We start from the raw sequence: 25,604 nt of genomic DNA on the forward strand, positions 1-25,604 counted from the left end.
GATCGGCCTGTGGGGTTACCTTGCTCTACCGAGGCGGGGGTCGTTGTCCCTTCAGCTGTTACAAGTCTTGGCTAGACTCGATCTGGGACTTTCTCCGAGATATTCTCCGCTTGGGGTTTGGGGGTAAGAAAGGACGGAAAATCTGGGGATTTTGTGGTCACGTCAACGCTGTCAGGGAATTACGTTCTTTTTTTTTTTGAGAGACGAAGCGAAACGACACAGTCAAGATGGCTTGGGAAGAACCACGGAAGACGGGCATGGTGTATCGCCGTTTGGGCAACTCTGGATTACACGTCTCTGCGCTTGGGTTGGGAGGATGGCTTACGTTTGGGGGGCAGGTTGAAAATGGTATGTTTGGTTCAGGTTGGGATCTAGAGAAAGAAGCAAGAGCTGACGGATAAACTAGAGGGCACTGTTGCTTGCTTGAAGCAGGCGTATGATTTGGGTATCAACTTTTTTGACACTGCGGAAAGGTAAGAACCGCACACAAGAACGTCTCTGTGCTCTCAGCACACGAAAACTGACCGAAACTGTCTCAACAGCTACGCCGGAGGCCAATCCGAAGTCGTTATGGGCCAAGCCATCAAGCAGCTCGGCTGGAAGCGCAACGACATCGTCATCAGCACCAAGCTCAACTGGGGCGGCCACAACGGCGAGGTCCTCGTCAACAACCACGGCCTGAGCCGCAAGCACATCGTCGAAGGCCTCCGTGCCTCCCTCCAACGCCTCGACCTCGAATACGTCGACATTGTCTACGCCCATCGCCCGGACCGTCTCACTCCCATGGAGGAGGTCGTTCGTGCTTTCAACCACGTCATCGAGATCAAGGGGTGGGCGATGTACTGGGGGACCAGCGAGTGGAGTGCTGACGAGATCGCCGAAGCATGCGGCATCGCCAAGCAGCTCGGACTTATCGCGCCGATTGTTGAACAGCCATTCTACAACCTCCTGCACAGAAAGAAGGTCGAGGGCGAGTTCCAGAGGCTGTACAGCAGATTCGGTCTTGGATTGACGACGTTCAGTCCCTTGAAGTTTGGTCTGCTCAGTGGAAAGTACAACGATTCGCCTGATACGCCTCCGCCGGGGAGCCGTTTTGCCAAGGGCGACGACAAGTTTGTCAATTACATGAGAGACAACTACGGGAACAAGAGCTGGCAGGATGATATCGAAAAGGTGAAAAAGCTCAAGGTTATCGCCGACAAGGTCGGCATTCCCCAGTCAGAGTTGGCTCTGGCGTGGGTGTTGAAGAATCCCAATGTTTCGTCTGTTATCACTGGCGCGTCAAGGCCGGAGCAGATTGTTGAGAATGTCAAGGCGTTGAAGAGTATAGCTTTGTTGACGCCAGAGATTATGAAGGAGATTGATGAGGTGGTTGGGAGCGTTGAGTTGGATCCAGCGAGACAGGACTAAGAGATGAATTTGTGAATGATGACAAGAGATGAACAACCCCTATTTTGCCCCTGTCGCGACATTGGGCTGATCTCAGACTCGGATTCTGAGCCCGGAACTTTTACGGTGCCCCTTCTTCTGGTTTAGCTCAGCCACATGGCTTGCTTTGGGAGCCAATAGGCACCGGAAGCGCAGCGAGCCTTATCTCATCCCAGATTTCAGCTTCGACCAGGCATTTGATGTCAGCAAATAGGTCGAGTCTTGGCAGCTGAGCGCAAGGTGGGAGGATTCGATGCTCATGCCTGACAGATTGGGAGTTTGATAAAGTATCAAGTGCCCTTCTGCTGGCCAAAGGATATTTACCCTATCCAGTCTTTCTCTTACATACCTATTGTCTTACTGGAAAAACACGCACGGTCCATGAGCGTAAAGACATCCATCACCCTCCACGACCAGTCGTAAACCAAACCACTGCCTATCGAAGAAGACACTTTCAACGCTCCCAAACAACTCAAAATGGCCCAAGCCTCCCTCTCAGCCAGCTTCAAAGTCCCGCCAACCCACCAAAGCACCAACCACACCCTCGACCCATTCGTAGTGTCACTCGCCGGTATACCATCAGAAATGTTGGACGGAGGGTTCTATGCCGAGGCAAAAATTCTTGACAATGACAACAAAAGTCGGGGGTATGAGATTGTGCAGCATGTCCGAGATTCAGGGGCAATTACCGCGAACGAGGGGGAGACTGTTCACTTCGTGTTTCGGGGCTTGAAGGCTCCAGCAAGGGAAGGAAGGCATGAAGTGCGGGTTGGCGTGTTTTACAATTTGGCTGTGGGGTCTGCTGTGGATGTGAGGAGGGAGGTTGTTTTTGGTGGTCGGTGCGAAGAAAGCGGGAGTGAGGCTGTTGCGGAGAAGAGTTGGGAGGGGAGATTGGTGTTGGAAGTGTGAGGTGATAGAGCCTATACTACTGGATCTAGATGAAGACGTGAAATATATAACTGAAAAGGAAAATAAGTAGGTCCGCCTGGGGACTGGACATACATATACCAAATCAAAAGCTGTCTTATATTGGAATCATCATATCTCTCCCCATAGCACCGAAATCAACACCGTTTTGGCTGTCACCCATTCATAAACCTTTCACAACCAAGGGTCCCCAATCGCACCATCCACACCCATCCCTTTTTACATCACCCTCTTCCCCTTTGTCCCCACCCCCACCCCCACCCTCTCTCCCTCATTCCCCTCCTTATCTCCCTTCTCAAAATCCCCGCCTTTCAAATTCCCCTCCCCCCACCCCCATTGCCAGCAGTCAACTCCATCACCACCTTGCCCACCCCATCCACCACTCCAAAAAGCCCCCAAACGAGAAGAAACGGCCAGAACAGTGTCAGAATAAACCCTACTGGCCAACTGACAAACCACATGACGTGCCCCCTTTTTTTTTTGTTCTCGGGAAATAGAGTGAGAAATTGTCGATGCCCCATCCGGAGCATGCAGAGGGTGATAATACTCTGGAAGACGCCCCAGACGATGAGGAGGATTTGCCACCAGACTATGCGGGTGTGGGTGTCTTCTTTTAGGAGGAGGGCTGACATGTGGGATTTGGGATGTGGTGGTGGTGGGGAGGGTGACTTGTGGGCTGATGGGTGGTGATCTGGAAAGAAACGGTTTTGGCGAAGGGGTAGATTAGAGATAATTTAAGTGAAAGGTTAAAATAAAAAAAAACCATAGAAAACCCCGGACATGCAAGATAAGAAAGAGAAGGTAAAATAACAGGCGCTGGGGTTGTTCAGTAAACTGGACGTTGGAAACCGAAACTGAGAGGTAGCTATCAAGCGGGATCTACTTTGGTGCTGTGTCAGGTTTGACTGCGCCGCAGGTAGCGAGCCAATGCCACAACGACATGCCCTGTTGCTTAGGTCTGTTGTGTCTGTTGTTGGTGGGCTTGGCGAGGCCCCAAGGCTACCGTTGGCGCTGTATTTACATGATGGTTCACCAGCTGACAAGAAGTTGAGCATCAGCTAGGGGTATCCGAAAAAAGTAAAGGAACCGTCTTGAAAGGCCAAGTGTCGTAGGCCTCGGCAAGGACGACAGAAAGAACCACAATACATCGAGAGCCTAAGATGTATCTTGACAGACCCAGCATCCGGCATCATGGGCGATGACATGCTTGAAGTCAGAACCTGCCGTAGAAACACTGTCTCCAATACTAGCCCACACGCCCGTGTCATAAAGTCGGCACACTCCAGAAAGCTTGTCCCAGACTGAGCTGGAGCAACCCGTAGCGCTAGCACAAGCTGCAGCACATCTCGCAGCTGTAGTTTCTGTCGAGGTGACTGGCCTGCTTCCAGCTGGCACCGGGAACCCCCGGATTCCACATGCTAGGGCATCGACATCCGGATTCGAAGCTGCCGAGCAAACTCTGGACGGGCGGTTTCGTTGAATGTAGAGGTTGAGCTTGTCTGAGGCACCACAAGCTTGTCCTCCATTCCCAGCACAGGGTTGGTTGCAACGGTCGGTGATGGTCTCGGACGACAGGGAGTTACCAGTCCAACATTCCCGTCCTGAAGAGTCCCTTGTCAGTTGGTTTCGGTTAACCCTGGAGAAAAGACCTACCAAACTCGACCCCAAAATACTTCCAATTCCCACTCTCAGCCCCCTCAGCACATTTCTCCAGCGTCATATCCGCAGCGCTATTCGGTCCATTGGCCAAAGTCCTCGTCCCATTAACCCGATCACGATAGCTGTTCCTCCGTCAGCCCCCATCCTGCCACACAAGAAACACACAAAACTCACCACCCAAGATAATCATACCCCCCAACCGGATCCCCATCCCCCCTAGCCCCATCTCTCTCATAAACCGTCAAATGCCCCCCCCCACCACAAAACCACCTCCCGTCCCCCTCGCAAACCCTCCCGCACCTCCTCCCAAACGTCTTGTAGCTATTGTCAATCGTCGCACCACAAAAGCACTCCCTCCCATACTCCACACCCACCCACCTCGCCTCAGCCCCGCACATCCCCGCACATTTCGTAGGCGTCATATCGTTACTCGCACCAGCAAACCGTCTAAGAACACGATCAGGTGTGAAATCGGCGAAACACCCCCACCAGTGGAAACCCTGGACGGGTTCGATGCCAGGGTTTTGAACAGTGGGGGGGTCAGTGTGCTCGTAGAACGCGGCGCGGGCCGAGCCGCCGCATGTCACGCCTGGTTCGTCGCGGCAGAGGCGCCAGCAGTCGCCTTCGGTGGCTTCCCATTCGGATAGCTGGGGGATGTACCCCGTGGTGGTGTTGATTGTTATCGAGGGGGCGCAGCTGGGGTGGGTAGGTTGTCAGAGATATCTCGGTGTAGGTAGCAGGCAATGCAGGTGTAAGGGGGGATGGCGGTTGGTAAGAGAGGGGTTCAGTCAGGGGGTTGGAGAAGTGGGAACTTACAAACATTGCTGATCCCACAGAATAAAATGCCGCGATGTTGAGCAGGCTGCCGAGCAGGGGATGATCCCATTGTCGAGACGCCTGGAAAAGGCGACGGTGAGGTTGAACGAGGTGGGGGAGGATTGCCAGTTTATGGTTCCAAAGCTGACAACGACGGCGTAGGTATGTCAATCGGGGGAACTTGGAGGAGAAAAAGAACGGACACGCCTACCAGCCAGAGTACCGGACAAAGCTCCCCTGCTGACGAGTGCTGAGCAAATCGGTGTCTGCTCGAGCATCATGGGCATAGGCTGAAGCCAATGCCATGACTATCAATTGGAAGGTGAGCTGCAAAAAAGAGACGGTAGGCATTGTGGAGCTGGAGCGTGTCAACAACATGATCGACTCTACCTACGTGGACCAAAACGACTGAGCTGACAGGATCCCGAGGTATTTATCATGGTTTACCTACAATGCTGAGAGCTTTCATTTGTTCTCGGATTTCACCAGTGGCTGTTGCGGCTGGTTCTTTATCCATCCTCGACCTGCATCATAAAAGGATTGCCAAGCACATCAATTTCCACAACCAGCGGCTGAGCAACACGCAACAGTTCGGGGTGCATTCTTGTTTGGGAATATATGACCTCCGTACTACCTCAGTTAGGTTGTCACGAATGGCTTTGCAGACCAAGACTTTTGCCTGAGCGAATGTTCCGTCGTGTGGTCTGCTCATCCTCTTTGAGGATGGCATGTCATGAATGAATGTGAAATCCCATAGCCTTTCCTACATCAAACACACAAGTGACACAACATAAACTCTCCACAAAAACCACAAGCATATCATGTCTCATCAACCCGATAGTCGTCCCGTGGATCATGCTTATTACGGTGCTTTTTATCCCACAGTAGCTTGCACAACCGACCCCCGTGAGTCCATCTCAATCTCTCCGCATCCCAGAACACGTAACCCCTGTCTGACAGGAGCTGTGGAATTATGTTTCCATATATGTTGCTATACCTGCTTTCCCAGATCTCAATCCAGACCAGATTCGGGGGAGGATCCTTATCCCGATCCCGACTATCCCTCACCAAAAAGTCGCCCACAAAAGGCATGGGATCCCGTCTACCCTCCTTTCGATCCCGTTCTGTTGGGTTACGACGGCGGTTAGAGCGGCGTGCGGAGTCGTAGTGCAGTCCCAATTCCAGTCTCTGCAGGGCGCCATCTATGACGATCTGAGGCTGAGTGGCGACGACTAGGTCTTCGTGCGCTTTATGATCGTCTTTTTCGCGATCCATCTTGTCTAACACAATACCGAGCAATTTAAGGCCGCGGGAAGCCGTCCCAACCATGTGCTCAAACCTTTTGTGTGCTACGGGGCCTATTTCGGTGACGCACGACCGTGCTGAAGCCTGAAAACCCACCATTTTTCTTCTTCGAGGACCAACCACGCCCTCCCGCTCCAGACCGGCTGCCAGGCAGTTGAAGGCTCCATCGGGAGTGGGTGGGCGCGGTAGATGGTCAAATCGTGGGTTGCCAGGGTGCAGATCTGTAGCGATACGGGCGAAGGGTTTCGCCGTACTGGCCCACAGCATAATTATATATGCATCGAACCTCCTCCATCTCAAAAGCCGTAAAGTTTTATACAAAAGCTTGATAGATGTCGTGATGAGCCGCCAAGCCGTGCCAGTTGGCATGGTGATAGGCTGAATAGGGTCCAAACCCAAACAGATTGCACATGAGCTGATGGCGGTACATGGCTCGCGTGAGACGCAGGGCTTCGGTACTGCCCAACAACTTGCCTCCTTCCGGAAGTGCTTCGTCATCTTGGCCTTGGGGGAAAGTGATCGTCGCCGGTAAGATATGCGCAAAAGACATCTGCGGCGTAGATGTCCAAAGTCACCAACAGGCATTGTCGTTGAATGAATGCTGGGTCCAACAAATACTGTTGCAGGTAGACTGGACGGGCCCCGATGAAGACATGCAAATCGTCAAGTGAGATTGCAGAGAATGGCCTTCGAATCTCCGAAGGGACGGATTCGATAAGCGACTTGTCGGGGCCCATCGTGCGCTTCGGGTGTGTTTGTTTGACGCAAAGTCGAAGATTGGCCGTTGCGAACCTTCACCGCTCGTCAGAGTTCTTGTACGAGACAGGGTGGGGGAGTTGAGGTCAAATGAGGAGTACAGTGTAAATCATGCTTTTGACGGCTTGTTTGATGGTTGAACCAGGCCGAAGTCAATTTGATGCAGCCCTCCCTGGTTTCAACGCTCTGAACGAAGCCTAATCCCGGAACAGGAATGCGGCCAGGACCAAAAGGCGTATGGATCGCAATAGTTGGTCGCAAAAAGCCATGGCATTGCTTGGCCAACACGATGCCCCTTTTAAGGGACGGTTCAAATACTAGCAATGTGCGAGCTCGTGATGGAGATCGCGTCTCTGAGTGCACACCACCAAAGTCTGGAGTCTCCATCTCCCACTCAACGTGACCATGAGGTGTTCTGGATGCTGTATCGCGCTTTTTGCTACTGGTACGTCGTCTCGAGGAAGCAGCTCACTCTCCTCCTCGTTGTACCCATTACTAACACATTTCCGACAGTGAGTGTGGTTGCCAACTTTCTGCTTTTGCTCACTTGTGTCTCTCCCAACGTCAAAGACCTCGCCCTTTATCGCGTCAACGTCACCCGTCTGGCCGAGGACCTGCACAGTCAGGTGCTGAAGAAAACAGAAGATACCTCGCCGAAAGATCTTCTTCACCCAAATTTACCAACTTATTGGTTGTGGGGGATATCAGGCATCTGCGACGACTATCCCGACAAAGCAGTTTGTCGACGGAGGTTCTTGCCAACGCAAGATATTCTGACACTTGTCGAGCACTCCTTGACAAGCGGAACTGATGATGGCACCCAAGATGAAACCATCAGCAAGGTCTTGACGACATGGAACAGCACACTCACCCACCTCAACTCCCCTGAACAGCATGATAGGGCAACAAAATTTGCCGCTATATCCAAAGCTGGGGTCGCCATCATCATCGTCGTCATCATCTTGGATATCTTGCTGCTTGGTCCATCGCTTTGGTGGCCTTCGAGCAAAAAGCGTCTGCCCCGTGTTTTCTATCTCATCTCCGCTGTCTACGGGATGATAGCGATAGGAGCGGGGATTGTGATGGCGGTCGCGTTGCCTCATGGTTTTCACGTGGCGGTCATCGCAAGAGAAACTGGGGTGATGACCCTCATCAACCTGTTTGTCGGCGCCGGAATAAGGCTTGTTACAAGTCTCATTGGCTGCTGTTTTTCCTGTTGGGACCCAGACAGTTCAGGTCCGTCGAGACTGCCAGAGTGGTCAAGGCGAGGGGGAGTTGGGCAACGGCCGGTAGTGCGACGAAGGGTTAGATCCGAGATGACTCTTGCCAAGCAAGTTGTACGCCACGAGGAGAAAAGTGTCAGGTCGGAGACACCCGAGAGTGACCGAGTCGAGGACAAAGAGGGAAGCAGGTTGAGGCCGAGGAAACCACTTGGTGATCAAGGGACGTACAACGAAAAGATTGGCTATCTTGGAGAGAAATGTGTATGTCCAGCCCCCAATCACTGTCCCCGTTGCATGTCAACTGACCTGAGCGGCTCAGATATTTGACCTTTTTAGCCTGCACAACCTACCCAACTGGTCCGGTGAGACAAACTGGACCAGCAGTCTACGCAGCCTTCAAAAAGTGTTTGAAGATTTCCCAATCCACCAAGAGAAGCACCACGCTGATTTTACCTATCACGACACAATGGGGGCAATGCGTGAAGCGCTCCGTCAAGAGGGGGTACGAGTCTCTCCCAGCTGGTCAAACAACACAAAGTATCACATAGAGGTCAAGACCACAGAGGGGAGATGTTGGGCACCGATGAAAGTGAGCGTCAATCAGACAAGGCTGGTAAGTGTCTACCTGGTTCCTCTCTCAGAGCTTGTGATGCTGACAGTTTTCTGCAGATGGAAAACTACGAGGGTGATGCGAACAATGTCTACATACTGGTCAGGGTGTTTGATGTGCGAGGGCGTCATGTGGGGTTGAGGTGGTTTCCCGAGCCTCGGCGGAGGGAGAATTTGAAGTTTGAAGGGCCGAAAGAGGGCTATTATGAGGTTACGACGAAGAATATTTACGTGTAAGGTAGCAGTGTTTTGTTGTTCGGCAGCAAGCTCTGGACAAAATACCTGGCTGCATGTCATGGAAAAGTATAATAATTGTCAACCTACATCCTTTCAAAAGTAAATAACGTGCGTGATAAGCGAGTGACACGGATAAGCGAGTGACACACTTCCCCCCACAACACAACACCTCCACCTTCAACATCACTTTCTTCCACAACACAATATGACCTCACCATCAAAAGAAGGCAGGCTTATTATGGCCCTTCAAGCTCTCGAAAAAGATAAAGATCTGAGTTTACGAGCTGCAGCTAACGTCTATAATGTTGCTTTCAAAAACCCCTTGCGCGCCGACGAGCCACTGCCAGCAGAATAACATTATCACGCCCTGCATGCCTCCACACTCCTCCCACCTCCTTCAACCACTCGATGTTGGCTGCTTGGGCCGCTAAAACAGGCGTACGGTCGCCAGATCGAGGCTTTAATGCGCATACATATCAATCATATAAGCAAGCTCGAGTTCCTCTGTGCCTTCGCGAAGCCTTCTTCGCCTCTATAACAGAGAAGAATATACAGGGTGGCTTTGCAGGTGCTAGCCTTATATTTCTAATTCAGTTATTGTAGTTTCCTAGTGTTGTGGTTGTATAATTGAGGATAGTTATGGTGGGGTGGTGGAAAGTGTGTCGCTCGCTTGTCTGTGTCACTCGCTTATCACGCACGTTAGGCTTTAAAAGATAGCTGAAAGGCCTAAGGAGAGAGATGGGGGCATATTGACTTTCGTTTGAGCCATGCTTTAGAATATCATGTACGTTGACTTTCTTTTGCAGTCACATGGTATGCAATTCGGTGGCCAAAACATGAATTTGGATTTCTGTTTCTATCTATTCCAACCCAAGTGATACTAAAGGGCCTTCCACAGGCCGTGCAAAGCAAAAGCAGTATAGAGAAAAACGGACCAGGAAAGAAGTAACGTTCCAAAAACTTCTAAAAAGAACTGCCCAAACTGCCATGATAATAGTTCCTTGCCAGCAAGTTCTATCATCCACCTATCCTCAAGTCCCTCCAGACTCTTGATGCTGGCCAGCCTGCCACAAGCTGAAGGACCCCCAAATTCCAAGGCCACCGAGAAGCTGATCAACACGAGCAACCCTGAGCTCGTCGGACTTGACACTTGAATTACGAGACGTTCACCACCTCCTCGCAACGCGCAAATCTTGGACCACCTGGAATTTGGCTCCAATAGAATTGTTGAACATCTCTACCCATGAATTCAAACTCTGGGTGAGAATTCAGCTGACAGACCCAGGCCACAACGAGCCATTGCGAAGTTACCAGCCTGGTCTCCTCGATGCTCGTGGGCGTTGCGAACGACGAATTTGACCCCCTGAATGTCGCGACCCTGAATATTCTGGGAAGGCTTGCCATTGGGTGCCCAGCTCGCTTGATACAGTGGCTGCTCCGGAAGTCTCCCCCATGCCTCCCTTGGCTGGACGTTCGTTGTCACGCACATATACGACGACAAAAAAAGTGCCTAGTTCCTCATTGGGTTGGATATACCTCTGAGGCTGCACGATGAAGTGTTCATAGTTGCGAATGGAAACAGACTGCTGCGACATTTTCCCACATGTACTCAAGTTTTGGCGTAGTGTGGTTGAAAGTGATGACGGGATGTGTATGTGAGAGGGCGATGGTTCTGTGGATATGCTGAGTGTCCTTGGAACCCTTCTCTTGGGTACTCTGGCTGGAATTAAATTCAAAGATTATTTAAACAACTCGGGGAGTGGCCTTGATGACCTGGACACTCGTGGCACCGACGCAGGAGACTTGCGGCCGAGATCAGGGGCGCCAAGAGGGTGGCGATGAATCAAGTTTCGTTGCAACAAACGGTCACGCAGGACTCTACCTACCTGGCAGCATGACCGCAACACCAGGCGCACGTCGGGCGGCTGAGACACAATGATTATGGCATTGGTAAGATGACAAGTATCTCGTAGTAAAATGGGAGCCGGGTTTCCAACACAGTACACGCCCATAGCACCTGTTACAATGTCATCTGTAGTTTGCAAGGCTTGACTGCGATGCAACGCAACTTCCGTCTGGACTCGGTGTGAGCCTTGAACACGCCCACATGCTCTGTCTGGAACGAACTCCAAACACCCAGAGGGACCTGGTGAACAAAAACTAAACTCCCATCAAACGAGCAGCCGCGTCAGTGACTGCAGCTTCTACATTGAGACCATGTCATCACCGATGCGCGGCTGAGGCAGTGCGCCGTTATTCTTGCCTCCTTTCCCACCCTTACTGGAAGCCACAACCAATGTTGGCCTCGTTCTCCAGCCCTCGTGAGATAGGGTTTCGACAACTGATTCAACGGCGGTTGCAACCCATGGGCAATGGGTACCGGCTATCGTCAGCCACCCAGCAAGAATTTGCGCCACCGCCACGAGGCTTCCACCGTTGTGGTGTCTCAGCTTTCGCAATACCCCACAGATCACGTTAAACTCCAACGAGCATTGCGTTCCTACTCCAAGGATCTGCTCAGCTGCTCAGCAGAAACCAACGTTTCTCTTTGTACCTCAACTCCCCCCTGAACCCACCTCCCCTAGGCCGCCCGCAAGTCGGCTGCTGGCCGCTCCCCAGCCAGTCACTCCCCCATTATCAATACCCCCGACATTTCCGACACTTAAAAGTCCATAGCACGCACAAAACATTCATATCCATCGTCGCAGTACCACTGTGGCCTCTTCCAGCAATCAGATATCTCATCCACTTTATTGGTGGTCATGTTGCAACGAACTGTTTCGGGGAGGGTCAGACTTGTCTGGGAATCAACTAGTATAGTCTTTGGTCAGGGAGGAACAACGAAAATGGGGTACAACAGCGCAGAAGTTACAAGGGCTTGGAGGAGGGGGTGATAAGTGACGAGGATGAAGAGACGCTGTATTACAAGGATGAGAGTCAGGCTGTGGAGATGGAAACCTTCTACCAAAGTGGGAAGGCAAAAAAAGCAGGACGGTATGGGTTGACACCTTGATACGCCGATGGATTGTCATATCGCTCAAACATATCGATATATCCATGGTATAAGCCTAATCCCCCTCACTCTCTTATCACCCAAAGCCTCGCGCTGAGATCAAAACATTAACCCAAAAGATACAACAACCAAACCCTAACAATCCACAAACTACGGCAACCACTAACCAAAACGCCTCTGGTCCATGGTTCTTACCGCCAAACTATAACTCAGCAACATCCCAGGCCAGTCCTCACCATAAATCTTGAGAATAGCCTGCATATCCGCTACCGAAGGGCGGTTCCCAACACCCACCCTACCCTGAATCAAAGCCTGCAACCCTCTGACTTCAGCAATCTTCCCCTCCTCGTCATCGGTCGCCGGTCGCAAAACTCGAACAAGACAAGAATCATTCATATTCATCTTGGTAATCATAACGTGCGCTGGAGATCCAGGGGGCGGCTCGAGTAGGCACTGCAGACGGACTTCTTCATGTTGCTCCTCCAGGCTGGTTCCATAGTTTGGACCAAATAGGGGCCGTATCTTTTCTGGCGTGTCCTGACCTGTGATAATGAGGCGGTATAGAGGCAGGCTAAACACTGTATCAGCAACCATTGTTTTCCATAAAAGTCTGCAAGGGGACGGGAACGATGCGCACCCTATTCCACCACGTTTTGAATCGTCTTCAAGACAAAGTGATTTCATCAAATCTCGGGCCTCCGGGTCGTTAGGCGCCTTTGTAGTGTAATAGTCATGGGCGTCGAGCTTTGGAGGAGGGACGGCAGCAGGTGAAGCGGTGGCAGCAGGTGCGCCACATGTTTCCTTGTGCACTATCCAGTACGCCCTCTGGCACCCTCTCGAGTGATACCATGCCCGGCCGCACTGCGCACACCGTTTGAGCGCTTCGAAAAAAGACGCCTGACCCATCCGGCAGCCATGACACCTTGTAGAATCGCCCAGTTTAACCGGCTCTCGAAAAACCATCTCCAACGCCGGAGTGAGCGGGAGAAAGAAATCCTCTCGGCGCTTCTCCAAGATCTCCCGCTCTTTCGGGGTGCAGACGCTCACTTTGCAAAGCGCCGGTGTCACGCCGTGCTTCTTCAGCTCATCTTCGATCGCCTGCGCCATCTCGGGTTCCAAGGTGGACCATGAGCCAGGTAAGAGGGCCGTAGCTTTAGGGTTGAATCCCTCGGGTATGAGAAATGCGTCCAATAGATGGGGAACCGTCGCTTCAGCTTTCCCTTGTGTTGTTGGCATTGAAAGTATTTGACACGGGCTGGCCTGCTTCATAAATCAATCTCTGGGTTGACGGCTATAAGAATGTCGGAGGGGTTCTTGATCTCAACATGGCAGACGCCAAAAACCCAGTGGTTGCGACCAAACAGGTTGGGTAACTCCGTATCCGCCGGGCCCGGGAGGTTGTTGAACGAGCGAACCTTTTCCTCCATGATTGCTGTGTGTGTGTGATGATAAGTAGCGGTCGGTCGTTCTGGCAAATGAGGGATGAAGCACTGCTCTCGTAGTCAATGACTTTGCAGCAAAACTGTTTATCAACTAAGCGAACAAGGCAACTGGAGAAGAACTGAAGCTGAAGGCAAACAGGCCCAGAGTGGCGAAAGCTCCCGGGAGGAGCAGACAGTGATTCGGTGACGGCAGTTTGAAACTTGGATGTCATGGTCCATATGCGCTACTGCCAGTTCGGAAAGTGTGCTGTACAGAGCAGGAAGGATGGTGCAATGACTGTGAATCGTTATCACTCCCTAAACACCTCCAACCTCGCCCTTCCCGTCATCAGGGTGCAAAGCCAGAGGCCATCAACAACCAAAACATCAAGGAAGCTAAACACTAGACTACCGCCAAACACAAAACTGTGGTACGTCCAAGCATTGCCTTCATCCAGCTCCTTGACTTGACATACAATAGCCCAAGGTAAGACATACAAAAGGTTGCTAACAAGACTCTGGTACAAGTACCACTTGGGCCTTGTAGCAAGCAAAACAGTGGCCAGTTGAGTAGACGCTGCATAAAAGATGTAGCACCAGTCTATCGTGCGCCACATGTACGCCGTCACCTCTGCAACCTCGTCTGAAGCACTCAAATACTTTGCAAATGACCCAGCACCCCAGATGGAGAGGAAAATCGCCAGCGGGATCTCCACGAGCATAGCCAGCCCAAAGGATGTCAGGGCTGGCTTCACAACCCTGAATATTACAGGCTTAAATGCCACTTTTCCAGGTCTGCGTGTCGTTGTCCCAATCTCTCGTCTCCACGCACCCCACCGGTGACCAACAAAGGCGAGAGCTGTGGCTTCCAGAGACTGAACTGGTACCATGACAAGACCCCATCGAATGGTATTGAACACGCCCCAAGCAGTGGCGTAGGTAGACCCCATGGACACAATATTACTTACCAACCAGAGGTAGAGCGCATTTCTGACGGCAGACTCAATAAGCGTGAGAATGCCTGGACGGATGAGAACAGCCAGTGCCCTCACGCTTGGCGCTATCCTTTCCTGCGCCTTGTATTGTGGCCAGCTGGTCCTCCAGAGAAAATAGACCAAGCCACAAATCGCGGCAGCCATGTTGCACGCCAGCTGAATGCCGGCCTGCATGTTCACGGTCGGTGTGTGGCTGCCAACGTGAAAAGTTGAAATGAGGAGAAGGTCCAAAATGATGTTGATGCCAAACTTGGCACTGCTGATGACCAACGGAACATCGGGCTTGTCTAGGGTGCGCGTGGCAGATGCAACAGCTGTCTCGAGAGCCGAGCTGAGGGCAGAAAAGGCGCTGAGACGGATGTACGTGAGGCTGGCGCCGCGAACTTCGATTGGAACGAAGCCCTTGGCAAAGGTGGAGGCACCACCGAGGAGGGCGAGACTCATGATCAGGCCGAGAATAGTCTGGAAGAGGATGAGGGTGTGCGCGAGTGAGAGTCGGGCGGCAAGAGAGCGAGAAGATTTGTCCCCAATGATGACCCTAGAGGTATGTTAGCATTCAGTTCCCAGGCATAAGGGAACAAAAGGGCAAAGGTACCAAGCAGCTCGCGGTAGCCCTTCATTGAGCACCTCGGCAAGAACTCCAATGTATGTATACACATCGGTTGTGACAACCATGCTGCGGTCGATGTTGGCGACCCATAGTTTGGAAAGTGTGCCGTAAAGAGCAGGAAGAATGAACGACGCTGTGTTGAAAACCAGTGCACCAGCGTAAAAACTTCGAAAGTCGTTCTGAAGCAGTGATTCATCTTGAAGATGGCGGCCGTCGTCACTGTCTCCGCGGTTGTTGTCCGAGGGCGAGGCCCGATTTTCTTGGGCTACCATTCTGTAACCCAGTCGATTCCGGAGATGATGGAGAAGGGATGACATGGCCCAGTTGAAGTGGCGAACACCTTCCTTCTGATAAGTTTTCCATCTGTGGAGGAAAGGTGCGCCATCGAGCGGGGTATGCTGCAGGCTGTTGAATTTCAGGTTAGGTAACGAGGACAGTGCCAAAAGTTGACCAGTAGACAGTCTCGGACGCGGTAGGCCTCAAGACATCATGGGATCATTTCGACTCCATGGCATTGCTTGCATTGGTCTCTTCTCAATATATGCCCTGAAGGGGATTAGTCACACTAAAGAAGGGTACCCAACTACACAAAAGGCTTGGGATGATACCTATCGAGGACATTTTCTGCATAGCTGAAAGTTGGTTGGTTTACCCTCTCTTGACGGTATTAACTGACATTTGGGATGATATGAAGCATATTGATAGATTTGAGACTTTTTAGTAGAGATGAATGTCATCCATTATGTTTAGTTGGGGTGATGCTTTGTTATCAAAGTAGTTCTGAAGAACAATATCATCTCAAACCCAAGTTCTTGACTTGGCGGAAACTTGAACTGCTGCATTGAGAGCAGGAGCAACGGGAGCAACTGAAAGGTCAGCGACTCTCCACACGTGATGCCGTCTCATAAAGAACGATTGCTCTTGATACGGCGCACCTTCCTCCAAATGAGAACTCCACCAAAGATACGGCCGTCTCGCTTCTCCACGGGTTTGGTACTATGGATCTTGAGGTGCCCACGGGTCATCGCGGCCGCAAATCCTGCCTTGGCCAGTTGGTATTTATACGTCTTCAACGATCCTTCTCCCTCTCAGCCCATCATCGCTTTGCAACCCAACAAACCGTCTTCCCAACTCTCGCCATGTATCTCGCGACTACCCTCGCCCTGCTCCTCAGCAGCATCAGCACTGTGACCGCCAGCCGGTCCTGGGTCGCAACTGCGCAAGACTACGGCAATGCCACTTTCGTCACCGGCGTTGATGATGTCTCGGAGCAATTCAAGATTCAATGGGTCGAAGGCGGCAACCCCTCCGATGCCATCATTGGCCACATCCCCGGCGGCGGCCTTGAGGCTAGGGATGACAAGATGTCTACTGTCACGGTCGAGACGATATTCGTTGTGGACACGGCTACCAGCTACTCCTCCACAGCCACCACCATAGTCAGCACCCTCGTGGGTGATTCCCCGAGCCCGGCCGGGGCCACCCAAGCACCCAACACCGTTCCCAAATGGGCTCTAGACGTGTTCACGCAAGGTGACACCTGGTGTCCCCGTGGTGTCTACTCCACCATCTCGCTCCTCCGGTACGGGACATTCTGTCTCAAGACGCCAGCCGGCACCACCAGCGCAAGAATTCCACAAGGCATGATGGGCGGATGCAGCAGTAAGTTTGCCTTGTTTTCCCCGCAAGAGAATATCTTTCCAGTTGACTGACCATCATATGCAGCTACCTTATTCCAAGACGAGAACTGTTCCGTTGGCCCCGTTCACATCGAGAACGAAGAGATGTGTATGCGGTTGCGCGGTAGCAGTGGTGTTGTCGAGCTCAAGTCATTCGTCGTTGCTTGCTAGATAGCAAGGGAAGTGATGCAAGTCAAGGATCATAAAATGGTTTCTGGAAGATAGATATGGATAGCAGTAGAGAATCCAGCCCACTTCATTCATGGCGTTTTTGTCGATTATTGCCCAGTATTTTATGACCCACGTGTTAAGTCAGCCCACAACAAGTTGTTTAATCGCAAGGTAACTCAAGACCTTGTCAACAAAGCGTGAAGAAAAAAGGAAAGCTTTTTTTCAGCAAAAGAACATGTGGACTCTCCCGCCGGGAATTGAACCCGGGTCTCGAGCGTTGACGTCTGAAGATGACAAGCTCACATACTGACCACTATACTACGGAAGACTTACAGATGTTGTCACCTGTCGTAGCTGTGTGAGGTGTCGGAAGCTGGGCCAAAGACGTCTAGGCTTGTGGGCGTTGCGTGGAAAAGAAAGATAAGGGTGGAGGCAAGAGGTGCAAAAACGATCCGCCCAGGGGTCGAACCTGGAACCTCCTGATTATTTGATTGGGTAATCGTAGTCAGACGCGCTGCCATTACGCCAGCGGACCTTGGAACTTGGATGCATCTGTGGACAGAGTGTGGCCTTATGATAGGATATGGAAGCTCGGTGAAGCTGAAAATAGATGTCAAAAACATCTTGAATAAACATGCCGAAAATGGACATATTTTTCATGAACAGTTACAAAAGGGCATTTTTGTGGGGCCGGACTTTGCCGGACTTTGCGTTGTGTAACAAGACACAAGTGCTTCGCTGACAACTGCCGCCCAGTATGGCTTGGCGCACCCTTTTCTCTATCCCCATGAAGACGCAGTTAAGACACCATCTCGGACCGGGAAACAAGTGACACCGATCGCATGTTTCCAGAATGTCTCAATCATGGAAATTAAGACTAAGGCCGGTAATCCCGCTCTCTGATGGGATCACGATGATAGTTGATGGATGAGAGTTGTGTATAAAAGGGGCCTTGGTCTCGTGAGATCTTGTGTGGTATGAACTCGACATCATCACACACCGAGCACTTCACCAGTATCTCTCAGCTACTCTCATCAACTCAAACTCAAAATGGCCTCCACCGACAAGACCATCGTTCTCATCACCGGTTAGTCCCCCTCTATCACTGTCCCCTTTTTGAACTTTGCCAAATTAACTCAGCAAAACAGGCGCCAACAGCGGCATCGGTCTCGAAACCATCGTCACCATCTCCAAGTCCTCCCCTAATTACCACCTCCTCCTCGCCGCCCGCTCCCTCGACAAAGGCAACGCCGCCCTCGCCAAAATCCAAGCCGAGCACGGCGCTGCTCTCCTATCCCCCGTCTCAGTCGTCACGTTGGACGTCACCTCCCTCCCCACTATCGAAACCACCGCATCATACATCGAATCCGCCTTTGGCCGCCTCGACGTCCTGATCCAAAACGCGGGTGTCATCGTCTACCGCCCTTGCTCCACCCTCGAAAACCTCCGCGAGACGTTTGAAACAAACACCTTTGGCCCGAAGGTCCTGACAGAGGCAATGCTGCCGCTGCTGAAAAAGTCGAGGAACGCGCGCGTGATTTATGTGAGCTCGGTGCAGGGGAGTATCACGTTCAAGCTGGACCCGGAGTACGAGTACAAACACACGAGGGGGATCGAGTACAGGATGAGCAAGGCTGCGCTGAATATGCTGGCGGCTTGCGACCGGTATGATTTTCGGGAGTGGGGTGGGAGGGTGACTGCTTTTAATCCTGGGTTTTGCGTGACCAACTTGACTGGGGAGGAGGGCAGGAAGCAGAGGGTGGAGGCGGGGGCTAGGTCGGCGGAGGATCCGGCAAGGGCTTTGCTTGAGGTGTTGGAGGGGAAGAGGGACGGGGATGCGTGGGAGGAGAATGGGATGTTGGATTTGGATGGGGGGGTTATTCCTTGGTGATTGAGCGAGTAGGCGGCGGGGATTCTTTTGTAGTGAGGCTAGAATTGGCAGCGGGTGAAGCTTGCCTGGTTGGGTAATGGTCGTTATGGAGGGTCTCCTTTGAGTGCTTTCTGAGTTTACAAAGTGTTTAGTAGAAGTTCATTTTTCGAATGGTGCCTAGTGCAAAGAGAAAGCTCCGCATTGAGGGAGTAATCTGAGGCGTGTGAAGTGCAAGTGAAGCTAGGTGCCATTATAGATGAGTCATGAATTTCCTTTACTTTTGAGGAAGTGAGAAGTTAACTGCTCTGTGAAAGAAGTCAAGTATTGAAGATACGGAAAAAGGCAGCTGTAACAATTGCATTTTTTTCTCCTCCGGCGGGGAGACACAGCGGACAATTGTTAAACTTGTTGACGTTGATGAGAAACCAAAACTCTCCATTGGTGCAAATGAGCTCTGATGGCACTGACTTATGCAGCTATACATAATGTTATGCTGGGGTGTGCTGTAGGGTTTGGGTTAGACGTGCTCTCTTTGAAGAACCCCACCATCAATATGAGCCCACCATGAGTCACCGAAGTCGCATGGTGGGGGCGGGCGGTGAGCAGCCAAAATCTCAATCTGGCCAGCTTTGTCCACTGCTGCTTGGCTCTTGGTGACAACGGTCGAGGGTCCATTGCTGCCAGTCACTGACACCCCCTGGTTCGCTGGAGATTCTCTTGTACTATGATTCAATATTGATCTCACTCAAGATCACCAACCACCTGCCCAATTCTCGATGGCTTCCACCGCGAAACTCGACATCCGGCCATCCGCCGAAGAGGCCCGCTCTGTTTTTGAGCAGGCCCGCCAAGCCAGTCCACGGCCAACCCTCCTTCCCGTTTGCTACTCAGTTCCCTCGGACCTGTTGACGCCATCTGCCATCTACCTCAAGCTCTCCAACGGGTACGTGATGCATGCGAACGATTAAGTGGAGCTGTGTCAATTGATTCGGTTGGAATAAGTCATTGAACCAGTTCTGATATGACAACACAGTGCCACCGCTGAGTATTCATTCCTTCTCGAGAGCGCCACCGGTAGCACTGGGACGATTGGCCGTTATAGTTTTATCGGTGCCAGTGAGTTTGAGCCGGCCACAAGGTGACACTTTGCCATGTTTAACTTCTGACACGATCGATAGATCCCAGAAAAGTGCTGGCCACCGGCCCCGGATATGAAGATGTCGGCGACCCCCTCCGTGCTCTTGAGAGTACTCTCGGTCAGGATCGTGTTCTCAGCATCCCATCACTGAGACTCCCCAGTCTGACCGGAGGTGCTGTCGGGTACTTGTCCTATGACTGCATCAGGTACTTTGAGCCCAAGACGGCCAGAGCTCTCAAGGACAACCTACAGATCCCCGAGGCGCTCTTTATGCTTTTTGACACCATCGTCGCCTTTGACCACTTTTACCAGACCGTTACCATTGTGACTCACATGAGACTACCGGAAACCGTCGGGGATGAGTTCCAAGCTGCCTACGACGAGGCCGCTGCCACAATCAAGTCCACTCTGGAACTTATTCAACAGAACGAGATTCCTCTTCCACCCGCGACACCCAGCAAGCCGGCCTCGGAGCAGCAATATTCATCAAACGTTGGCCGTCATGGCTATGAGACCTTTGTCACTGAGCTCAAAAAGCACATCATCAAAGGCGACATCATTCAGGCTGTCCCATCACAACGCTTTTCCCGAAGCACCAGCCTGCATCCATTCAACATCTATCGCACATTGCGGTCCCTGAACCCATCCCCATACCTCTTCTTCCTGTCTTGCTCCGACTTCCACATTATCGGCGCTTCACCAGAATGTCTTATGAAGACAGACGGCTACGCTGACCTTCCTGAAGACGAAAGATTTGGCTACTCTGCGCAAGACGCCCTTTCCCGCCCGAAGATTGTCAACCATGCCATCGCAGGCACCATCAAGCGCGGCGCCAACCCCGCCGAGGATGATGAACTTGCCGCCATTCTCCAAAACAGCACCAAGGATCGCGCCGAACACGTCATGCTTGTTGATTTGGCCCGCAACGACGTCAACCGCGTTTGCCACCCCTCTACTGTCAAGGTTGACCGCCTCATGCGCATTGACCGTTTCTCTCATGTTCAGCATCTGACGTCAGAGGTATCGGGACTGCTGAGACCAGAATGCACACGCTGGGATGCCATGCGCAGCATCTTCCCCGCTGGCACTGTCTCTGGCGCTCCCAAGATCAAGGCTATGGAGCTGATCTACGACTTGGAGAAGGAGAAGAGAGGCATTTACGCCGGCGCTACCGGATGGTTCGCCTACGATGTAGTCCGTTCCCTGGGAGAGGGCAAGGGGTTTAAACTGGATGAGGGGCAGATGGATACTTGCATTGCCATCCGTACCATGCTTGTCAAGAAGGGTGTCGCCTACCTCCAGGCCGGTGGCGGTATTGTCTTTGACAGCGAAAAGACCGAGGAGTGGATGGAAACCATGAACAAGCTGGCGGCCAACCTCAGGTGTATCGAGCAGGCTGAGAAGTACTATGGTGATGGAGCCGGCACGAAGTCGGTTCAGGACATCATCGACGACGAGAGGAGAAAGGGAGATGAATATTACTCCAGCCTTCAAACCACCAGCGCTGGGGCTTAAGTATTAAACAGTCTAAAGAGGTAGACAAGAATGATCACGATACTGCCTTCTCAGCTGTAACATCAGGACCTCGCTACTTGTTACTCATAAAACGTGACACAACCTCCCCGCCACAGAAAATACTTGGCATCACTTTCGCAGACTTGCTTTAGTTTGAACCCCCCGTTTTGCACGCCTGATCATCCTGCCGATAGGAAAGCAACTCCATCCCCTCGCTCTCATCCAAGCCGTAAAGTGTTTCTGTGTCGTCGTCACACACGGGCCCCTCCTCCCCGTCTTCCGCCAACTCCCGAGTGCCTCTCTGCTCCTCCTCATCATGTGCATTTCTTGTTCGGCCCCGAGATTTGTTCCAATCGATCCCCACACACGTCTGACCCTCGCCGAAGCAATTTCTGGCGATGGATGCAGCGCCCATGAAAAACAGAAAAAGAAACAACAGGACAGGCCAGAGTAAGATTTGGACGATGGCGACGAGCCAGGTTAGACACCAGAGGCAACCGTCTTTTTTGAGGAGGGGGAACGACGAGATGATTTGGCGGTGGGCGGTGGGGAGGGCGAAGAGGAGGAAGAAGGTGAGGGTGTAGTAGAGGAAGGTGAGGATTGAGAGCCAGGGGATGGTATTAGTGGTGGTGATGTGGTAGTGGTGGGTGGGTTGCATTTTGTTGTACCGTATGGAGAGGTGGTTATGTAGAGAAGGATGGTGAGGTTGGGGAGGGGGGAGGGGGGAGGTTGGATGTATAGTTTTGTTTGGTGAACTAGCCAAGAGGATCGTCCTGAGGATTCGGTGAACACGCGCCGGAGAGAGCGATGAATACGAATGGGAGGTACCAAGCTGGATGCAGTGTCGATCAGAGCAACACAGCCAGGTTGCGCCGTAATTGTTATGCGAGTTCTTTCTTGGCTCAGTCCGACATGTTTCAGTGCTGGTAGGTAGGCTAGGTGGATGAAGAGGGCGAATAGGGTGAAGAATGCGTGAACTCAAGATCACAGACTGCCTGGGTATCTTCTCCATTGAAACCATAGAGTGTTTCTGCATCATCGTCAGGCACCGCCCCCGCCCCGTCATCTAGCAGATGGCTCCTCTGCTCCTCTTCATCATATGGATCCCGCTTTTTTCGTTTCAAATATCCGCTCAGGTCAAATCCCATGCAAGTCTGTCCCTCGGCAAAGCAATAGTTCATGATCGTTTCCCACTTGGTGCTCAATAGAAGGACAGTCAAATACACCGGCCACAGGTACAACACAAGGACGGTCATTGGCCAGGAGAGAAGCCAAAGGCAGCCGTCTTTCTCGATGAAGGGGAGCCACTTGATGATTTGTTTCTGGGCAGTGGGAACCCCAATAGCGAAGAATGGGACGGTGGTTATGAATGAGTAGGAGATTGTAATGAGCAAAAACCAGGGAGGGCCGTCAAGCATTGTGGTTGTTGATTGAGTAGGGGTAGTTGTTAAATGGTATTGTATTCCAAAACGTGTTGGGGTTAGGAGATGAGGTTGGGGAAGCAATTGGGCTGTATTATTTTTCGGATGAGATGTGCTCAAGAAGTACCTTTTTTCCATTGGGGGCCAGGCTTGAACACGTGCTAGGTGAAAAAGCCCAGAGCGATGGATACAAGAGAGGTGGTGTTGCTGAGGGAGGGTGGTCCGAGCGCTGATGCCCACCGAGCTGTCGGTCAGAGCAACACAGCCCTGTTATGTCCAGCCGTGGGTATTAATGAGGCTCTAGAGCAAAACTGCCATCATACAGGTTCCAGTCAGTCGCCAAGGTGGGATCCATCATCCACAGTAGCGTTGTAGGGTTCATCCAGATACGTCTGATTCGGTAGCGAAAGCCCAAGGGCGTAGACATCGCGAAGTATCCCGTCAACATCCGGTGATGCTGACATCCATATTGCACGCTTGGTAGGGCTCGATACCGAAATGGCAAAGACTTGGCTTCCATGATCCCGTGGCTGGTGTTTGTTTACAAAGCGATTGCTGAAGACGTGATAATCGACGAGGTAGCCCGATGAAGAAAAGGAAGATGTGTGGTTGAGCAAGGTGGCCCAAGCGCTGGTGCCTGAACACACTCAGGTCGGTTGAAGGGGCAGGACTATATCACTACCGCAAAACCTTTCTTTACACACTTCATCGTTATCGGCCTCACATTTTCGCCACACTAGCTCTTTACTGTGCCTTCTACAATGCCGAGAAAGAAGAGCCCTCAAGAGTTCTTTTGCCGGGGAAAAGACAGGGGCTCAGAAAATTGCACGGAGGGAATAGACAGCTCCGCAGTTCACAAAAAGATCACGGACAAAGTCATGAAATGTTACCAGCGCATGGTTGATCTGTGGAACCAGTGAGGTCCACAAACTCCTACTAACTGTTCGCTTCTAATATCCGTTTCAGATATGCCGGAGACCACCTCGGTGCGAGCCCTTACGACCTCAAGACTCTGAAGGACTTTGTGAAAGATATTGCATTTGGTATTGATGGTGCGGAAGACAACTCAGACCCAGCGGAAGGGACTGTCATGGTGTATTGGAAACAGTTATGGCGGGCTGGCGTCGTGAAAATGATGCTATTCCCAAAAATATCACACTCTCGGTTACGAATGTATGTATATGCACCATTTCTTTGATCGACTGGCCTAAGCTAACTGGTTTGATGGCAGTTATTAAGTACGAGTTACCCGACATACTCAGGACAGAGGGCAAGGAGATCTTGAAAAATAAGCGGCCAAGAAGATTCGGTACCAAAAACCACTTTCTTCACTTGGGGAGGCAATTATGGGGGAACGATTGGGTGGTGTGCGACAAGCCAGCGACGAGGATGTACGACTGGGCGGATTTGCTTTCAATTGTGTGTTCCTCTGCACGTGTCGGTTGAATACATCGAGTCTACTTGCCGGGCGGGATCCGGCCGTGGTTTATATTACAGGGTAAGCATTACCGAGTATCCGCATTGTCGTGCAATCGTACAAGCTGACGAAGAAATACCTCAGAATGTGACTTTTGGAGTCTTTCTCAACGAACATGGCAACGCGGAGTTTGCCGTTCAGCTAGTTCGAGATGCAAAGGGTATGACGGATAACCCTGCTAAAAGGTGAGAGACTGGCTGCCCGGCTTTGCTGACGGAAACGATCCCTCTAATCAAGTTCTGTAGGCCCGAGCACTCACTCTATGAAGGACTAGGAGAGATACCACTTATCTGTAACCCCATGCTTCCGATATTGGCCATTCTCATTGGCACAAAGGCTTTCAAGGATTACGAAACCATAGAAGATCTACTCAACATACAACCATCAGAAAGCGAGATGATCCACTTACAGTGGAAGGAAAGCGTCCTTGACTTGCCCTTTTTCAAGAGCATGTCTGCAAGAGGTACGCCGGGAAAGATAGAAACGGCGACTGCATTCAGCAAGCGCCTTAGGCTCCTGGGTTTCCGCGCTGGGTATTCAGGTCCTCCCACAATTCACGACTTTAGAGCTGAGGGGCTATACTGGATTGGTACGTATATGGAGGTCCTCTTCCCAGCCCGAGCTGATAACCCTTTCACACAGATAAGTTATACACCGTTGCCCAGAGAATGAAGCATGCTGGCCAGAAAGACCCCAACACGTACAACAACCATTATCAGCCCAATAATAGCGGTACAGATTGCCAGGGCTGCTATTTCGGCCTTGATGTGCGCAACATCGCCAACGATCTCTTCCGCGGCTTAACACTTGCGCGCAACCCACAGCTGTGGCAGACTCTCCCAGCAGAAAAGCAAGAAGAGTTCCAAAATAGCCCTGATTTTTCCAAAATAGAGAACGAGCTTGCAACTCTGCAGAGACAGCGAGACACGGACTCAGTCACACGCCATAGGAACCTTTACGCCGAAAGACGAAGGTTGATTGAGAAAGAAGTCCGAAAGTACCAGAAAGCTCAAACGATCCGTCCCAGCGGAGACAGGTTCTTGCAATGCTACCACCGATTATATTCGACCGCGTCCGATTTCTTATGCCCGAACGCGACCGCCTCGCATCTACTCTTTTCGATATTCATGCATTACGGAGTCCAACTGGTCTCAGCGCCATACGGGATATGGTTGCACTGTGTGTGAGAAAGATGCCGAAGTAGAGTTCCGACCTGGTTTAGAGCCGGAGAAATGCTATTGCTCTAGTAGGCCACACCAGCGGAAACTAGTCAAATCTACCGATAGCAACATCAAAACACAATCTTTCTACGACTGGAAACACATATACCGTTG

The 25,604-nt window shown here is 51.6% G+C and overlaps 10 protein-coding genes and 2 non-coding genes across 12 annotated transcripts; 8 read left to right on the top strand and 4 right to left on the bottom strand.

The window, feature by feature from the left end:
- The first annotated feature begins 184 nt into the window (after window positions 1-184).
- On the top strand, window positions 185-1,448 carry QC762_401840 (uncharacterized protein). The gene is made up of 3 exons (XM_062889639.1): window positions 185-348; window positions 407-473; window positions 543-1,448. Exons 1-3 carry the CDS (start codon window positions 228-230, stop codon window positions 1,408-1,410), a joined length of 1,056 nt encoding a protein of 351 aa, XP_062743164.1. The 5' UTR covers window positions 185-227; the 3' UTR covers window positions 1,411-1,448.
- Window positions 1,449-3,379: 1,931 nt separating this feature from the next.
- Window positions 3,380-5,181, bottom strand: QC762_401844 (uncharacterized protein; the record flags this gene model as incomplete). The annotated part of the gene is made up of 5 exons (XM_062889640.1): window positions 3,380-3,956; window positions 4,009-4,136; window positions 4,189-4,710; window positions 4,831-4,974; window positions 5,042-5,181. 5 exons carry the CDS (start codon window positions 5,179-5,181, stop codon window positions 3,511-3,513), a joined length of 1,380 nt encoding a protein of 459 aa, XP_062743165.1. The 3' UTR covers window positions 3,380-3,510.
- Window positions 5,182-7,063: 1,882 nt separating this feature from the next.
- On the top strand, window positions 7,064-9,032 carry QC762_401847 (uncharacterized protein). The gene is made up of 4 exons (XM_062889641.1): window positions 7,064-7,336; window positions 7,405-8,375; window positions 8,434-8,727; window positions 8,784-9,032. The coding sequence occupies exons 1-4, from the start codon at window positions 7,297-7,299 to the stop codon at window positions 8,958-8,960; spliced, it is 1,482 nt and encodes a 493-aa protein (XP_062743166.1). The 5' UTR covers window positions 7,064-7,296; the 3' UTR covers window positions 8,961-9,032.
- Window positions 9,033-11,965: 2,933 nt separating this feature from the next.
- Window positions 11,966-13,242, bottom strand: QC762_401850 (uncharacterized protein; the record flags this gene model as incomplete). Its single annotated transcript, XM_062889642.1, has 2 exons — window positions 11,966-12,544; window positions 12,611-13,242. 2 exons carry the CDS (start codon window positions 13,240-13,242, stop codon window positions 12,136-12,138), a joined length of 1,041 nt encoding a protein of 346 aa, XP_062743167.1. The 3' UTR covers window positions 11,966-12,135.
- Window positions 13,243-13,705: 463 nt separating this feature from the next.
- On the bottom strand, window positions 13,706-16,958 carry QC762_401860 (uncharacterized protein; the record flags this gene model as incomplete). The annotated part of the gene is made up of 3 exons (XM_062889643.1): window positions 15,608-16,958; window positions 14,985-15,545; window positions 13,706-14,927 (listed from the first exon to the last, which is right to left on the bottom strand). Exons 2-3 carry the CDS (start codon window positions 15,314-15,316, stop codon window positions 13,706-13,708), a joined length of 1,554 nt encoding a protein of 517 aa, XP_062743168.1. The 5' UTR covers window positions 15,317-15,545; window positions 15,608-16,958.
- On the top strand, window positions 15,692-16,904 carry QC762_401870 (uncharacterized protein). Its single transcript, XM_062889644.1, has 2 exons — window positions 15,692-16,661; window positions 16,725-16,904. Exons 1-2 carry the CDS (start codon window positions 15,998-16,000, stop codon window positions 16,847-16,849), a joined length of 789 nt encoding a protein of 262 aa, XP_062743169.1. The 5' UTR covers window positions 15,692-15,997; the 3' UTR covers window positions 16,850-16,904.
- A 133-nt stretch (window positions 16,959-17,091) lies between the features above and the next one.
- Window positions 17,092-17,177, top strand: QC762_0063060. The gene has a single exon. It is a non-coding gene; the product is annotated as a tRNA-Asp (tRNA).
- A 120-nt stretch (window positions 17,178-17,297) lies between these two features.
- Window positions 17,298-17,384, top strand: QC762_0063070. Its single transcript has one exon. It is a non-coding gene; the product is annotated as a tRNA-Arg (tRNA).
- Window positions 17,385-17,643: 259 nt separating this feature from the next.
- QC762_401880 (uncharacterized protein) lies at window positions 17,644-18,740 on the top strand (the record flags this gene model as incomplete). Its single annotated transcript, XM_062889645.1, has 2 exons — window positions 17,644-17,936; window positions 17,998-18,740. Exons 1-2 carry the CDS (start codon window positions 17,900-17,902, stop codon window positions 18,738-18,740), a joined length of 780 nt encoding a protein of 259 aa, XP_062743170.1. The 5' UTR covers window positions 17,644-17,899.
- A 755-nt stretch (window positions 18,741-19,495) lies between these two features.
- Window positions 19,496-22,889, top strand: TRP2_1 (anthranilate synthase component 1; the record flags this gene model as incomplete). The annotated part of the gene is made up of 3 exons (XM_062889646.1): window positions 19,496-19,662; window positions 19,753-19,835; window positions 19,898-22,889. 3 exons carry the CDS (start codon window positions 19,496-19,498, stop codon window positions 21,370-21,372), a joined length of 1,725 nt encoding a protein of 574 aa, XP_062743171.1. The 3' UTR covers window positions 21,373-22,889.
- On the bottom strand, window positions 21,521-22,030 carry QC762_0063100 (uncharacterized protein; the record flags this gene model as incomplete). The annotated part of the gene is made up of 1 exon (XM_062883631.1): window positions 21,521-22,030. The coding sequence occupies one exon, from the start codon at window positions 22,028-22,030 to the stop codon at window positions 21,521-21,523; it is 510 nt and encodes a 169-aa protein (XP_062743172.1).
- A 1,681-nt stretch (window positions 22,890-24,570) lies between the features above and the next one.
- Window positions 24,571-25,248, top strand: QC762_0063110 (uncharacterized protein; the record flags this gene model as incomplete). The annotated part of the gene is made up of 3 exons (XM_062883632.1): window positions 24,571-24,859; window positions 24,913-25,129; window positions 25,185-25,248. The coding sequence occupies 3 exons, from the start codon at window positions 24,571-24,573 to the stop codon at window positions 25,246-25,248; spliced, it is 570 nt and encodes a 189-aa protein (XP_062743173.1).
- Window positions 25,249-25,604: the final 356 nt, after the last annotated feature.

The sequence above is a fragment of the Podospora pseudocomata genome, chromosome 4, assembly GCF_035222375.1.
Source record: "Podospora pseudocomata strain CBS 415.72m chromosome 4, whole genome shotgun sequence".
NCBI lineage: Eukaryota > Fungi > Ascomycota > Sordariomycetes > Sordariales > Podosporaceae > Podospora > Podospora pseudocomata.

Coding starts and splice junctions, on each gene's coding strand:
- QC762_401840 (XM_062889639.1), top strand. CDS start 228: ATGGCTTGGGAAGAACCACGGAAGACGGGCATGGTGTATCGCCGTTTG. Junction 349..406: donor TGGGGGGCAGGTTGAAAATG/GTATGTTTGGTT, acceptor CGGATAAACTAG/AGGGCACTGTTGCTTGCTTG. Junction 474..542: donor TTTTTTGACACTGCGGAAAG/GTAAGAACCGCA, acceptor CTGTCTCAACAG/CTACGCCGGAGGCCAATCCG.
- QC762_401847 (XM_062889641.1), top strand. CDS start 7,297: ATGAGGTGTTCTGGATGCTGTATCGCGCTTTTTGCTACTG. Junction 8,376..8,433: donor GCTATCTTGGAGAGAAATGT/GTATGTCCAGCC, acceptor TGAGCGGCTCAG/ATATTTGACCTTTTTAGCCT. Junction 8,728..8,783: donor GCGTCAATCAGACAAGGCTG/GTAAGTGTCTAC, acceptor AGTTTTCTGCAG/ATGGAAAACTACGAGGGTGA.
- QC762_401870 (XM_062889644.1), top strand. CDS start 15,998: ATGGATCTTGAGGTGCCCACGGGTCATCGCGGCCGCAAATCCTGCCTT. Junction 16,662..16,724: donor CATGATGGGCGGATGCAGCA/GTAAGTTTGCCT, acceptor CATCATATGCAG/CTACCTTATTCCAAGACGAG.